Consider the following 15314-nt stretch of genomic DNA (forward strand, 5'->3'; position numbering starts at 1 on the left):
TGCATTGCCCAAGATTTGGGCTTTAACACATAAGCTTCCAAGAAGTGCTATATACTTAAGCAGTACCCTGGTTGAATAATCTTTATGTACCTCTCGTCTATGTTCTGATGCATTTTACGCTCTGCCTTTGGTCCCTTGGCTACGTTCCTTTGTGGCGGTTTAGTCCCTTTCCCTGCAGTTTTGAACTCTGTTTATTCCATCTTCTCACCCCCTAAGGAAACCAGTGTTCTTAACCTTTAAATGCGTGTCTGTTGCACATGTCCTTCAATCTTCCATAATCAACGGTGCTCAATTTACTAAATGACTTGTGGGGAAGCAGAGTCAATATTTTAGTCAATTTACAACATAGGACAGCGTCTCTATAAAGATAAGTGTAGTTGCAGTTTAATAGAGACTATTGCCTGTGTGTCTTGTTACTTATTTGGCCAGAAGCCACAGTGCGCAATCTTGTCTTGTATATGTTGTACAAAAATGTTGCTATTCTACAATTGCTGGGTATGAGTTCAGATCTTTACATTGCTTGCTTTTTCATCACTAGATCCAGCAGTGAATAAACTACTAAATGTTGTCATTTGAGGAATGCGTATCGCAATTTGCATTGACCCGTTTCTGACCTGACCCTTATTAGCTTTGGCTTGCTCCTATATGCTTTTTTTCTGTCTTCTGAAGCCTGGTTGTTGCTGAGTTTCCTGAAAAGGTGGAACCAGAAAGTGCTGCTTCTGGAGAGGCCCTCTGCCTGGCATTGCAGGAGGGAGGCAGAGTCGACCAGCAAGGTGTTTCGAGCCAATCGGGTAGGAGATCTGGGATGTATACTGCCTGCCATTATCCGAGCAGAACTTTAATATGCTTTTATATCTGAAACCTGTAGCTCAGTAACATTTAGTGTCCTTTGAACTGCAATACCACACTATAGAGCCTATAGCATGTTTGTAAAACGCACATAACAGGCTTACCATACAGTGGTGCCTGGCTTGTACATGGATCAGTGTTATAATGCCAGATGTACTGCTGTTTTGAAAATGTTCATGGTATTTGTTGGGGAGAATTTTCTGTTTCCGTGCTAATTACCTTTAACCTGATAGACTCCCAAAACATTTGCTGGACTCAGGACTTTTTTGATTTTAAACTGCCTGAGAGAGTGGAGCTTTTTACTACTCACTCATTCCTTTTCTCTGACTGGGATTTTTATTTTTACTGTTTCATGGAGTATGGTACACTCCATATGTTAAATACATGCGTCTGTGTTTTGCTTTGTGACACTTGGCACCATATGTGCAATGTCACTGAAAAGTCCCTTGGGCTTCTCTATGTTTAAATACATTTTCTTGTGAGAACTACAGTTTCCAAGAATAGTAATATAATTTATCTCACATTTTCTTGTGTGGATCCAGCACACACCACCTTATGCGGGGTGCTGGAGGGGGGGTTACATAGTAACTCCTTATCCCACTTCTCATGTAACTTTTTGTCACACTGACTGACTTAAATGGCTGGTGGCAGTAGTTACTTTAGACTACTTTTTTCTCAGCTGCAGTACATCGCCCATGGGTGGCCATTGGCACCTGTCTTCATTTATCATCATTTTTGTCAGTTCCATCTGGGCTTCTATCCTTTACAAAAGATTTGAGCCCTTTGTGAATTTTAACTTTGGCGGGCTTCAGCCCTGAAGCCCTTCCAGGCTCCAGTGTGTCTGGGAAGGCAGGAAGTGAGGGAGGAGCCCAAAACTTCACTGTCCTTTGTCTGTAGATATGCCTGGCTGAAACCAGTTCTAACTGGCTGTCTGGCTGTCCTTGTGGACAGCCACCCCACAGGTGATTGACAGCTCCATGACTGTGAATCAATGGGATCTCACATAAAAGGCATGGATTTTGGACAACAGTCGACCACTGGAACAAGGAATCCGAAGCAAAAGACCACCAGAGATGCCAGCAGTACCTTCCAGGACTGCAGAAGCGCCGGTGAAGCCTTGCAGCTGACCCTGTTCTCACATTGACTGGGAACGTCTGCAAAGGACAACTTCCTCCCTTAGGCTGGTGGAACCAACTATCCTCAAGACCGTCTTCATTTTGGGCCATCCCAGACTTGCTGCGACTTTCCCAATACCAGGGGTACCTGGACCATTATCAAGTACATCATCTTCCAAAGATCAAATCTAGTTGAACCTTTCCAGGCATCTGTGTACCTCCAGAGTTCGGGACCGAGGGATTGAAGGGAATCTGACCAGCGATATTAGGTTCTTCTTGGTGCTAAGAAAAAGGCACCAAAACCACAGAGCCGCTGAAGTGAGCTGAATCCATTGCCGACTACCCCTTATCCAGAGTGCTGCCGCAGAAGCCCACCAGAGGTCCCCCCCCTTTTGTCACCATGACCAAGGAGCAGGAATTGGGGTCTGCAATGTTGCCCCTAGAAGGAAGCCAGCTACAATTTCTTCTTCACTTTTAAGGTACTGTGGTGCTTGGGTTGTACTTACCTAATGCCCTTTTCGGTGCTTTGTGGCTTGGGAACTCCTGTGTCTGAAGATCATCAGAAATGGAACTGTCCATTTGACTTTGGCTGTGCTGGTTTTCCAAAGGTCCATCTTCTTGATTCTACTGGCTCTGGCAGTGCTGGTTCCTACATAGGTTTTAATTGTGAACATTTTTATTGCTAGGAAACAGACTGCCTATATCCCTTTGGGAGAATATAATTAACGTCACTCTGTGTGCTCGATATAGCATAGAAAAAGTGACTCGCCTGCATTATTATTTCTTATATTAATTGATTCACAGGTGATATAGCTCAGTCACAACACGCTTGTCTTGGAAGCAAGACGACCCTGAGCAACACAGGTTTGAATCTCTGGTCCACGCTTAAAAACCTCTTCAGTATTAATTGTTATAACCAGTTATAAAAAATTATAATTATAATTCCATTTCCATTTTAGATTTGCTTGTGTGCCTTGAGTATTTATAAATAAATATATTTGAATATTACTTTGAGTAAGTGTTTATACCTGTGTGAACTGATTTCATTGTACTGCTCTACATCTCACATTACTGACTCCTAAAATAAGCCTGGCTGCTCATCCACTCTACCGACTTGTGTAGCACAGATCTATGTTCAGAGTTGGGTCCCTAATACTAAGAGATAAGTCTTATGAAGTCCCACACCAGTTGGATTTTAGAAAAACGTACCCAACAGTATTCTCTTCTGGCACTTCTGGTCCAGGTGCTGCTCTGTCTCTGGCCCATATTCCGAATTTTACCTTTATATTCCCCAATTTGAAAATTACTTTCCATCCATTTTGATCCCATCATTGAAGAAAAAGAATGTTGCAAAACGAATTTGTGTAAGTAGGTGAAGGGGCATATAATGTGCAAAAGGGGGAGATGAAAAGACGTGAAGAGTGTAAAGTGGGGCATGGTGTGGAAAATGTGGGTGTTAAACATCCATTCTAAAAAAGAGCAAACCAGGTTCTAAAAAAGCAAAACAAAAATGAAGCATACATGCCATCCCTCCCGATTTAGGTGGGAGACTCACGACTTTTCAGTGAGAAATATAGCTTTTTCTCACGTTCTCCCGCTTAAGATCATTCCAGCGCCAATACATTCCTATGGGAAAAACTGCGTCTCCTGATTTTCTCTCTCAAAACTCCCTCTTAGGTGCGTCTGAATGTTGGCATGTATGATGAAGGTCCATTTATATTTAATATACTATCAAATGTTTATATATACCTGTTCTTTTTAGGTGCTTCTGAAAGCTTGTTGCTCGAAAGCAAGGATGTCCCTCATATGGGTAAGGACCAGCCCTTGCCTACTCCTGCCAGTCTGGCCCACGAGACATCCAGACCGGGCAAGGAATTGGAGACACCAAGCACCACTACCAAGAGCCAGCCACTCAGAGAGGTGAGCAGTCCAGAGTGCCATCATGCTTTTAGTGTTGAACCCTGGCTCTTTCACGTTTTTGAAACTCAAACTCTGCTACTACCCTGCCCTGCCCACACCGTACCTAAGATCAAACATCTGCACACATCTAACTCTGACTCCTGATCACACCGATCTTTAAAGATTCAGCTCCTGCCCTTCCCTCCATCATGCTGGCTTTAGGGTTGAAATTGTTGCCCACACTGCAAGCTCTGAAACTTTGACTCTGCCCACCTCTTGCTTTGGATCGCCCACACCCTGCCATGGGTTTGCAATGTGGATTTCTGGGTCAGAAAATCCTCTCACAAGGGACCCCAGCTCTACTCAGAGCCATTTGGGACACTGGGTGGGTGAGGGGGTGCATTTTACAAAATTGCCAAATAAGATAATGTCCATAGGTTTGCAACCATTTTATCAAATGCATTATCACTTCGAGGACAGCAAGTATGGTCCAGACATCTAACAAATGTGTTCAAAGGCACTCTTTTGCCTTTAGGGGTGCCTGGACCACTAAACCTACCATAACAATTGTTTTCCAACTTTAAAGCATTATACTGCCTCAAGCCATGTGTGCTCCTTCCCCATCCATCCCACTACTAGCGTGCCCCAGTAGTTTCTGCAGCGCCAAACCTGTGACATGGAGCAGAAGCAGTGTGATGGGCTGGCGGTGCGCCGATCTAGGTCTATCGCTGAGCCGGCCCGGGCCGCTGGCGCCTGCAGTCCCCGGGGCCGGCATTGGGGGCTAAGATTTTATGGGCCTGGCACTTGTTTTTTTCTTTTTACAAATTAAGCACTGTCTGTCTGCACCAGGCTCCTCTTGCTACTGTGCTTGCTGGGTTATGTCTATGGAAGGTTACTCTGATGTTTCGCCCACACCGACTCAGACCCTTACCCATACAGCAAGTTCTTGACCTGTAACCCTCTGCACAAATAGCACTCTAACCAATGCCCAATATTGGCTTGGAATCTTGAGTATTGGCCCACTGTGGGCTTTGAATACTCTCTTTCCCTTCTAGCTCCTCCCTCATCAGCTCTAACCTGCTTACCGTTTTGGAGCTCTACACTAGGCCTGTTTCTTGCTCAGTAGCTTAGAACCCTGATGACACGTGGCTCTAAGAACTCTGATAGTTTACCACTCTGAGAAACCGAGGGTATTCTCACTCCTGCTCCCCCCTGGATCCTTTTTTTAAGTGGCCAGAGAAAGGCCATCGGTTTTGGATCTTGACCTTTGGGGTGGAGAGGCGAGGGAGGATCATCTGGGTGGAGGGTCCTTGGAGATTGGGAGTCGTGTGCCCACAGGTGAGACATGGTATCCCCCTTTCCCTATTGATGATCAACCTACCCCTCCCCCAGCCTTTATAGGCTACTATAAAACCTCTCCCCTCATGTCCTCACATTTGACCTCTGAAAAAACTAGAACGAGGTAGAGGCAACGAAGAGTAATGAACACTAGAAACTAATTTCACCACTCTGGTACTGGGACGAAGTAGATGCCTGCAGAGTGTTTTGTTAGCCAGGCATGCCCCTTTTTACTATGGACAGGCAAGCCCAATTGTGAATCAACACCTGCAACCTGTAAAGTGGTTAAACAGCAGAGGGCGCATCCGGGAGGCCTTAGTGGGAGAGATCGGCACGGGACCCGGATCATGAGGGAAGTGGCTGTGGTTGGACCTGAGAGGATGTCATGACGCCAGCAGATGTCTCAAACCTCATGTGGATGCCAAGGCAAGTCGAGCCATTGGCATCCACAGTAGGTTTGGGAAGGGAAGGGAAGGGAAAGGAAGAGAAGGAAGCTCGCTCTGTGGTAAATACAGAATAACCGGTGTGGGCTGAAGAGCCTAGGATTCCTAGTTGCGTGGGCTGTGTGTCTGATAACTGTGCCTAGACAAGGGAGCTCTGAATTGTGAAAACCAAGGACATTGTGAAATATACCAACAAATAGCGCTGCAAGTAAGCTGGTGATGCATACCAGAAGGAGGGTCAAATTGGCCTGAATTTGTGTTGAACTTTGAAGGTCTGAAAGAAATATCAGTTGTTGCATTGAAGTCTTGGGGAAGGGAACCCTGAGACTTCAACTACAAATGCTGTCTTGAGGACAGATCCTCAAGACCCTTTTCTTTTTAACTGTGTTGTTTGGAACTTGGGGAAGGGATTGCAGAGGATTGTGCAGAACTGCATTTCCTTGAACTGGAGAAAGGTAATTTTGAGACTTTTTTGGAAATTCCTTGAACTTGGGGAGTGGGAGCTGAAAAGGAAGCTAAGAGTTGAGAAAAGCTCAGACTTTGTGTTGAACACCCTTTCTGTCCTTATTGACATTCCTACATGTTGTTTATCTTTATTTGTGAGGGCAAGAATAGGTTTCTGACACACACAGCCAGACCTTTAAGTTGAACTCTTTGACTCAGACTTTCCTTAGTTTCGTTCAGGTAGGGACATCCCACCTTAGCATAGGGCAAGTTGTACCATCCTGACATTTGATTTAATAAACCATTTTGTTTTGAACTTTGAATTTGTTGTCTGTGTCTTGCTTCATGATGTCTTCACACCACATGTACCGGAACTCTTACCCTTTCCATCACATCAAGCTCTGACCACTTACCACACCAGCTTATCATTCTAGGCATCTGCCAATACCTTGCCACAACCTTGACCCACAACATGCTGTGGAGTAGTTCAGCCCTACCCACACGAGACTCTGGAGCGTTGCCCCCTCTACCCATATGGGTTGATAACACTCATTGTAAGTGTAGGTAGGGTGATAGGCAGGGCTATTCGCAGGGGCGTTGCTAGGGGGGGGCAAAGGGGGCTATAGCCCCTGATCTTTTGGTTGTAGCCCCGGATAGAATCTCAGGAGCTACAGCCAAAAGACTAGCTAGCCCCCAGTCCCAACAGTTCCGACATCAGTTTAGCCCCGGGTCTTTTCCAGACCTAGCAACTCCCCTGGCTCTTCGTCTTATTACCAAATTGTCTATTTGTTGAGGATGCTAATCAACCAATCAACAATGGTTAGAGGTGTTGTAATTACTCATCCCTGGATTTTGAGCCCTGTGTTCAGCACCTATTTAAAGATTCTGCCTTTCCCTTCCAGCTAGTTAGACGTATAGGCCAAGGTGCCTTACCCTTGGTTGTTCTCGAACAGTTGGCAGCTCTCTAATCTTGTTTTCCTTTCATCTTTCAGGACAGTGTGGTGAATAAAAGGAAACAGAAAGGTAAGACCTGTGTTGTGCCCCCTGCAGCTAATACCTTCACCTTCCCACCCCTCAACCTGTCATCGCTAGTCTGTCTTCCTCTTCATTGTACTGCAAATTATTTATCCTTCACTGGCAACCATCCCATGATATTCTATGTCTCTTCTCTGCGCATTCCCTATCCATGCGTTACTCAACCCTAATCTAAATCCCTATGACCTATCCCACTGTTCAACATCCATTTTCATTTCGCTCAAAATACCACAACCCTGTGCCACAAATTCCCAATCTGCATTTTATTTTAAAAACCACCATGGCAACTAAGGCACCTTCATGCCTAGCAAAGGAACATACTACCTCGGAAGGTTAACGCACAAGAATATTGCTTGTCCGGGCACAATAAATAGAAGAGTAGGCTACAGGTCTTCTGCTGATGTCCACCTATGCTTTGGAATAAGGCTATCCCCCGGTCTCCTGCACTTTGGCTAAGAACTAAATACCCTGCTCTTGAAGGAACACTTCATTGTTGATTGACTTCTGAACCACTGAGGCATGCCCACTGAGGCATGCCCATTCTCCCTCTGACCTCTCCCTTTCCTATAAACTATTCCCCTTTTACTGTAAAGCACTGAACTTTTTGCCTACTAGATATGCGTTATGGAAATCCCATGTATATTTAATGTTGCATAGGACACCTGCAATCAAGAAGTACACAAACAAAGTATTGTCAGTTTAGTATTTTATTTGGGGACTATGTAAAGGTAGGGCCAACTAAAATGCAAAATTGGGGACCTCGACACAGGAAACAATGACAATGATCAGAATGTTTTTCTTCTGGGCAAGGTCTTGGGTAGGCTAGCCTTCAGGCATCTGGAGAAAATCTGAGATCTAGATTTCTCTGGAGGATGGGGCTGTCTCACCTCCCCTCCTGTGCCATTGCAGTCTTACTGGGGTTGGGAGGTGGTCCCAAACCCTCTAATGCCTGCTCTAGATGTGGGCATTTCATGGTCCTGTGTAAGGAAAGATTTCTATGAATCCCCAGACCTTTTGCTTTTTTGAACCTGTCCTGAATTTCTGCAGGGAAGGGAATCCTTCATTATCTCGGGAGGATAGCTCAGCGGCAGCGTGCGCGTCTTGGAAGCAAGACGACACGAAGCAACAACAGGTTCGATCCCCGGGTCCGCGCTTAGAAACCTCTGGGTGTTTAAGCGCTTTATAAATACGTAACTAAGACAACAAAAAAAAACAAACACAATTACGCAACTAAGAAAAACAAACAATTCCTTTAACAGCGCCTCGATGCCTGCGGGCTGTGTGAGCGCTTTATAAATGTTAAATAAAAAATTGAAAAAAAATCACTCCCCTGGCCTTTTGCTCATTTTGTTATGGGGAAACTGATCAGTCCTTCAGATTATCAGTACTGGGACACCGTTTCTCTTTTTGTCTTTTAATTTTTGTAATTTTGTTACATTGCACACAGCATCTTAAAATGCAGTGCAATGAGGATACTTTTGTATCACCCTAGCTGTTTACACGTTTTAATTTTGGTTACTTTTATATGTGCCTAAAGACAAGGTGGCAGCAAGGATATTTTTGCATTGTTTGTTATTTCAAGTATGCACATTCATGTTTAACACATATGGCTCCTACTGTCGCGAGGCACATTAATGCATCATTCATGGTGTCTGCCCCTCGTATGCCTCCATACCGCAAGTACAAGAGATGCTTTTCAGTAAGACACCTTTACCAACCTTATCCTGGGACATTCGAGGAAGAGATGAATTTGCAAGCTCAAGAAGAAATGCGCATGCTGTAACTGAAGACGAGAGCAAATGACATCACTGCCAAACTGATACACTAGACATGAATCATATATTCACTCACCATGAAGAAACAGGGCATTAGGTCAACTGTGCATTTGGAGATGAAGAATATTACCTGCACCATATAGACATAAGAAACATATCATAATCAATGTATACAATGAAACGCAAGATGAATGATGCACATATAAAGCTTGCTTAACGTAGAAATGCAACAGTAACGAGTGGCCATTTTGAATAAGATGGGCGGTGAGGCTATGTTGGAGTGAATGGAAAACCTCTAAGAAGCATCAGAAGCTGCAGGGAGATTCAACGTGCTGAAATTAGCTAAAATATAGACCTTTGCTGGCCAGACAATGGTTACACAGACCCCTTCAAGATTACGACAAAAAGGGAGGTTTAGATGGCTCGGAAGATAATTATTCCGAAGCGTAAGACCTATTTCTCTTAGCTGAAGTAAAAGAACAAACAGACTTTGAAAGCCAGGTGAATAATGGATGAGGAATAGCATGAACAAGTCTCCAGTGGTCTGAGATGGTAAATACACTCACAGTGAAATGGGCTAAAGTCCTAATAAAAGCCAAGCAGAATAATTCCAAACGTGATCTCCTCACACGTGACTTAGAGTTGAAGAACAATGTGTATTTATCAACTCTAGACACAGATGGGCCCCTGCCTTCACTCCCTTCCTCAGAACAAAGATGCCAGACAAGGCTAAGTTCAAAGCCGAAGACCCTGGCTGGTGGCCTAGCAAAGCAGGGATGGTGCCTTAATTAATTGGAAGAAGCAGCTCCTTGTTGTCTCCCCTTATCCCTATTTTTCTCATGTGCTGATGACCTGCCAAATATTCAAGGTTGGCAAGACCATTGCCAGCCAATCACAAATCTCAAAATTATGCAGTTTGTAACTGTAGCCAATTATTTATCATGATGATGTCTTTTTTACCTTCATCGCTTTAGGGGTGGTCCGAGGTGGGGACTGTCAGATAGCCATGTCCAATGAATAGACTATAACACCTATATAAACAATATGTAGGCAATTCCCCTAACAAAGCCTAAATCCCCATAGGTTTTTGTAACCAAGGTTGTGATATGACATTTATAGAACTCATGGTGGCAACAGTAAAGACAGACACCGTTGATCACAGTTCAACAGTGTTAAACTGTATGTACAGGTTGGTAAAAAGCATAATCTAAACCTACATCTGAGATGGGAGCAACCTACGACCATCAAATCATAATAAAGCTGTCCTAGTGGTGTCTTGTAAAGTAAAAGGGCCTATGCTAAAAATAAAAAATAAACTTTTGCCATTACTTGCAACTAAATACAAAAAGACTGTGGGATAAGATTTACAAGAAAGAAACAAAGAAAGAAGTGTTCACAAATGATAGGTCAGGATGTGGTAGCCTGGGGTCTCCCTTCCCCACGTTTTGAGTACGGGACAATGCGGGACTCCTGAGCAAAGCGCACACTCAAGCTTTCCCAGCACGAGACGACAGTTCCGTTTCCAGCTGTCAGGATCTTCAACAAAAGGTTCAGCTCCAAATGTACATTGTGTGAGGACTTTTCACCCCCGAGTCCCCTCTTCCGGGCTCAGACCCCTCTCGAATATCAGCCTTTTTATCCGCATCACTCCGTTGTGTTCACTCTTGCCAATCACACAGTTCTTTCTCTTTTCTCACTATATGGCATCCACCTCCCTTAGCTGTTCAATTACGTGTACGTCAAAAACTTTCGATTGTACAGGGAGTTTAGCTAGACCCATGTATGACCATTTCTACCTTCTCCTTCCGGCTCGCCTATGGCCTTCTGGTATCGGTAGTTTCAACAAACGTGGGACCAATCAGAGTCTCTCCGATGAGCACCCGCATGATGCCGGACCTTTCTGCAGCTAGTATTCCTTTAATGTTAACAGTTCTTTGAACGTTCCTTAATTTGCCCTTTGCGACTTTTGTTCAAAACAGTTTGGTTTCTTATCGGCTCTCTCCACGACTCACCGGCTGTTATAAACCACTTGGCTTTTTTTGTCTCTGGAGTCAAGGCCGGTACTGCAGTAGTAAGCGTATCTCCCGGTCCTGATTATCAGCGTATGAGGGCTCTGTGTACTGTTGACTTCTGCTGCAACACACGCTGGCTATTGTACGTGGTTTTACGATTCTGTTTCAGGGAGGCTTTGCAGGTCTGGGCCTGAAAGGGCAAGGCCTTTTCTCTCTGTCCCCCTTTCGGTTCTCGCCGCCTTTCTCCTCGTGCTCCACCATTTATCTCTGTGGGGGAAGGGAAAGGGCCGTCCGATGTGTGTGATTTTTGTCAATTGCCTGGCTTTGCCTGACCCTTGTGATGGGATATGTCAGCTAAATGGCCCTAGTGTTAGTCTGTTGTCTTTCATGATGTTCAAAAGTGTTCGTGTTGGAAAAGGGGAGGGGGTAGAGTGTCTGAATATCCTATGTGGTAGGATGGGGAAAAGGTGCTAGAAGAAGGGGAATACTGCATTTGACCTGTCGGTGTCCCACTTCCACTCTGAGAGGTCCCCTTCATCCCAGTGATCCTCCCTCACTGGGCCATCCCCAGGGACTGGATCCAATAGCGATGGCCGTGTCCTGGCCACCTGGATGACAGACCCCCGGGCACTCGTTTGGGAGACACCTTCAGGTTTCTCACAGATGTCAATCATGGTGTATTTTGAGGTTAAAACCTGATGTTTTCTATTGGAGTTGGAAGAGCTCTGGAGACCTGTGTTACTGCTTTAGAGGAATTGTTAATAAAGCAGAAATTTGCCAATTATCTTGGCTATTTTGGTTATTGGATGCACGATTTCCTGGCATATTTGTTCCGCTAGGATTCAGCATTTTCATTCTACTTTTTTGTGGCGAGTGCCCTAAAATGGCTGTGCTACAAGATTTTCGCTCGATCATTGGCCATATTGTGTAGTTTGGCCTTCTTTGGGCCACACGTCACTACCTGCATCAGATACATTCTGGGGAGAAGCAAACCGTACTTCTGTTGGTGATTGTTCAAAAGAGGAGATGCAGCAAAGATACTGGTGTCCTGACCTAGCCCCACTCTTCAAAGGGATTAGTCTTGTGAAGCTAGGGGATATTTCTTGTGACTTGGTTCCATCTTACTGCATCACTTTACTTACTTCTTTAGTTGATTTAAGCCATTGAATGCATTTTAAGAACCTATGGTGACTATGTATATTTATTGAGCGCTGTGTGATATTATTAGCTTCTCGTTTCATTTTGTAGTGTGTTAGAAGCCTAAATAAATATTGTATTTTTATACATTCCTGTCTAAATGGAATTATTGTGTGCTTCTCTGTGTGGACTCATTCTGGACCCCTGACCCCTATCACACACTCCTGAGAATAGCATTGACTGCTCTCCATTGTTACCTGGATTGGGTTTTGGCTAACCTCTTAGCGTTCCCCTGTTCACTATAACTAGGGTAGCCCCCTAAAATCTGTCCACCAGGTCAAATTCTAGAAATCCATCTAAACATCCTGTACCCCACAATTGACTCTGGCAACTAGTTATTCGGGTAGACTGGTCTGTGGTTATAGCTTGTAGGGGAGAGCTAGAGAAAGCTGGATGATAAGGCCAGTTGAATGGCCTTGTCAGCAGGGAGAGGGAGTAGCACAACCCTAACCCCATTGCCACATGTCGGTGTGCATGTGGCCAGTCACCAGGTATCCCCAGCCTCACCTCTCCAAATGGCCCAGATATTTGATGTCATCAATGATGTCATCAATGACATTTGTGATGTCATCTTTGATGTCCTCGGTGTTAGTCTGAGCAGTGCACTGTGGTGGCGCGAGTTATGGTTGCTTAGCTTACCATAACTGGCGAATTTCAGGGGTTTTTCGGTTTTACTTGTAACCATAACGTCCCTTTAACAACGCTTTTTTTCTTTGAATTTCATAGGTTTTTATTAGTCCAACTTAACCATAATGTCCCTTTTTAACAAAGTTTTTTCAGTGAATTTCATTGGTTTTTACCAGTGCATGCTATTTTCCTTACTAATATCATACTTATCCAATATAGCAATATTTGTGTCCAATTTACAAAGTGTCACCTTAAAACTCTGCCATTTCCCACCTTCTAGAATCATTTTCAACACTTCTATACATTCTTTGCCACTATTTCAAATAATTTTGCATCCATAGAAGTCTACGAACATCTGACTTCATTGCGGACCTTCTGGACAGTGCCACATAACCATACGCTGGCACGCGGCATGACGACGTGTCTGAGAACCCGTCCGCACTTCACGATAAGATCCGTGCTTCGCTGACAGTTTGGAACTGCATTTTCTACTGATCTAGGAACTTTCAACTTCAAAATTTCCCTTGCACAGCTCCAACACCTATTCCTACTCCTTATCCTTTAAAAATCTAGGACACAGTACATACTTTTAGCAAAACATCAGCCAATGCCATCCCTTCCCCCCAAGAGCCATCTTCACTGCTGTAATCAAGGAGCATGAGAAACACTCCCCCCTACCTTAGAAATAACACAAGCGCAACATTTTCCCTTGTCCACCTACCCCTCCATATTAGTGTTTGGTGCATTTTCCCTCATTTCCTCCCCACCTTTCGTTCTTAGCTCTCCTGCCAAAAAAAATAAAATACTTCCAAAATCAATAAAAGAAAAGTTTCTTTAGGAACCACCTTTCACAGTTAAAAAATAGAACTTTAAAAAAAAATCTATAGACTCCATCTACTTTATATTTCTCAGTCAAGTACAGAGACTCAATAAGATTTTCCAACATTTCCATTTGCATTTTGTGTTATGCTAATCGGAATATTGTGGCATTCATCCTCCGTTCCACGGACTGTAACAGTGGATACCGGCTGGGCAGCTCAAGTTATCGGCCCAAGCGAAGCAAGGGTGGATAACGAGGTCTCTGGACCATTATCCCCTGATTCCAGCCCCTGTAATGGGAGATGAAGGCCATTAGCACCCTAGATTCCCAAAGCGGGAACGCGGGGTGCTAAAAAAAATAGATTTTTCTTCCTACACCAGCGTCCCGGTGTAGGAAGGAAAATACTTTTCCAAGATGGCCACCATGGGAAGGGAAGGCGGGGTTCCATACAGAGCCCCTCTTCGCTTTCCATGGAAGCCTGTAGAAGGCAAAAAGAGAACCTTATGACCTTATTACCACGAACACATTTTTTTCCCTTTCAAATCTATCCCAATTTCGAATAGCTTTACCACAAAGCCAGTCCCAGGTGGACATGGCCACTTGAACCCAATGCGTTGTCCCTTGTGGTCATGGCCAGTAGCCAGATTGTCCTGATCATGACCTTGTTCCATGACCCAGACAATCTGGCCACTGCCCATGGCCACAGGCTACATGTCAGTCACCAAAGATATATCACTATTTTTTGTACCTACATTATGACACTTATCAAAAAATAAAACTCGGGCACATTTGCAAAACCATGCTTTCAGGTCCTTGCCAATGCTCCTTACACAAGTTTGCTGGAAATCCACTCATGTTTTATTTTTTCCAAAGTGTCAAATGTGTGCACATACAATCGTCCTATAACTTAGCCCCAGCTTGACAAAATCCATTCAGACTTTTGCGAAAACATTTATGTCTAGATCTATGATCTTTTTGCAAACCTTTGTGTAGATTTGTCAAATGGCACCTTATTTATAAGCCTTTATACTATTTTGGGACTCCCCTCTAAATTTGCCCCCTCTTGACAGAATCCCACCAAACTTAGCAAAATCATTTATATCTAGATCTATCATCAGTTTACCAAATTAAGTGCAGATTCGTCAAATGGCACCTCATTCATAAGCCTTTACATTATTTTGGGACCTCCCCTCTAATTTTGCTCCCTCTTGACAGAATCCCACCAGTCTTTGCAAATGCATTCGGAATCAGATCAGGAATATCATTGAAAAATTTCATGCAGTCTCATTGAGTGGTGCCAAAGTTATATGCCATCCAAAAACTGCCCCCAAACATCTGAAGTTTCCCTGAACTTCTCAGGACTGTTTGTGAACATCCAAACTGTTTGTGGACTTTCACGGCAAAAACACCTGTTTTTTGCTTCTTGCAACCATATCCCATTCCATCCTCATCACCCCTCACCACCTCAGAGATTATTTGATAAATTTGACAAGTGCAATGTTGTCTTTTTTAATATGTTTTTACCGTGATGTCCGCAGACACCAGCCACTGTCCGCGAATCCAATATGGTGGGTGTTTTGAAAAATCTGATGCACTTCATGCTTTTCACCATCCAATCTGCGGGCGAGTCCAAAATCAGCAGACACCACATTGCCCTCTAAGCCGATCTGAGTCCTGTCCGCGAACCGAACAGGGAAGTGTCCGCAGAGCGGACATAGATATCACTAATTATTTTAGATCTAATTTTTGGTTGTTTTTAA

The 15314-nt window shown here is 44.1% G+C and overlaps 1 protein-coding gene across 2 annotated transcripts in view; it reads left to right on the forward strand.

The window, feature by feature from the left end:
- Positions 1 to 15314, forward strand: part of CNKSR1 (connector enhancer of kinase suppressor of Ras 1) — a 415561-nt gene that overhangs the window by 229976 nt on the left and 170271 nt on the right. For both annotated transcript variants that reach the window (XM_069622809.1, XM_069622810.1), the window contains exons 11-13: positions 670 to 791; positions 3727 to 3884; positions 7081 to 7111. In XM_069622809.1, coding sequence (XP_069478910.1) covers positions 670 to 791; positions 3727 to 3884; positions 7081 to 7111 — 311 coding nt within the window. The remainder of the gene's footprint in view (positions 1 to 669; positions 792 to 3726; positions 3885 to 7080; positions 7112 to 15314) is intronic.

Source organism: Ambystoma mexicanum, chromosome 11, assembly GCF_040938575.1.
Source record: "Ambystoma mexicanum isolate Mex_15411 chromosome 11, UKY_AmexF1_1, whole genome shotgun sequence".
NCBI lineage: Eukaryota > Metazoa > Chordata > Amphibia > Caudata > Ambystomatidae > Ambystoma > Ambystoma mexicanum.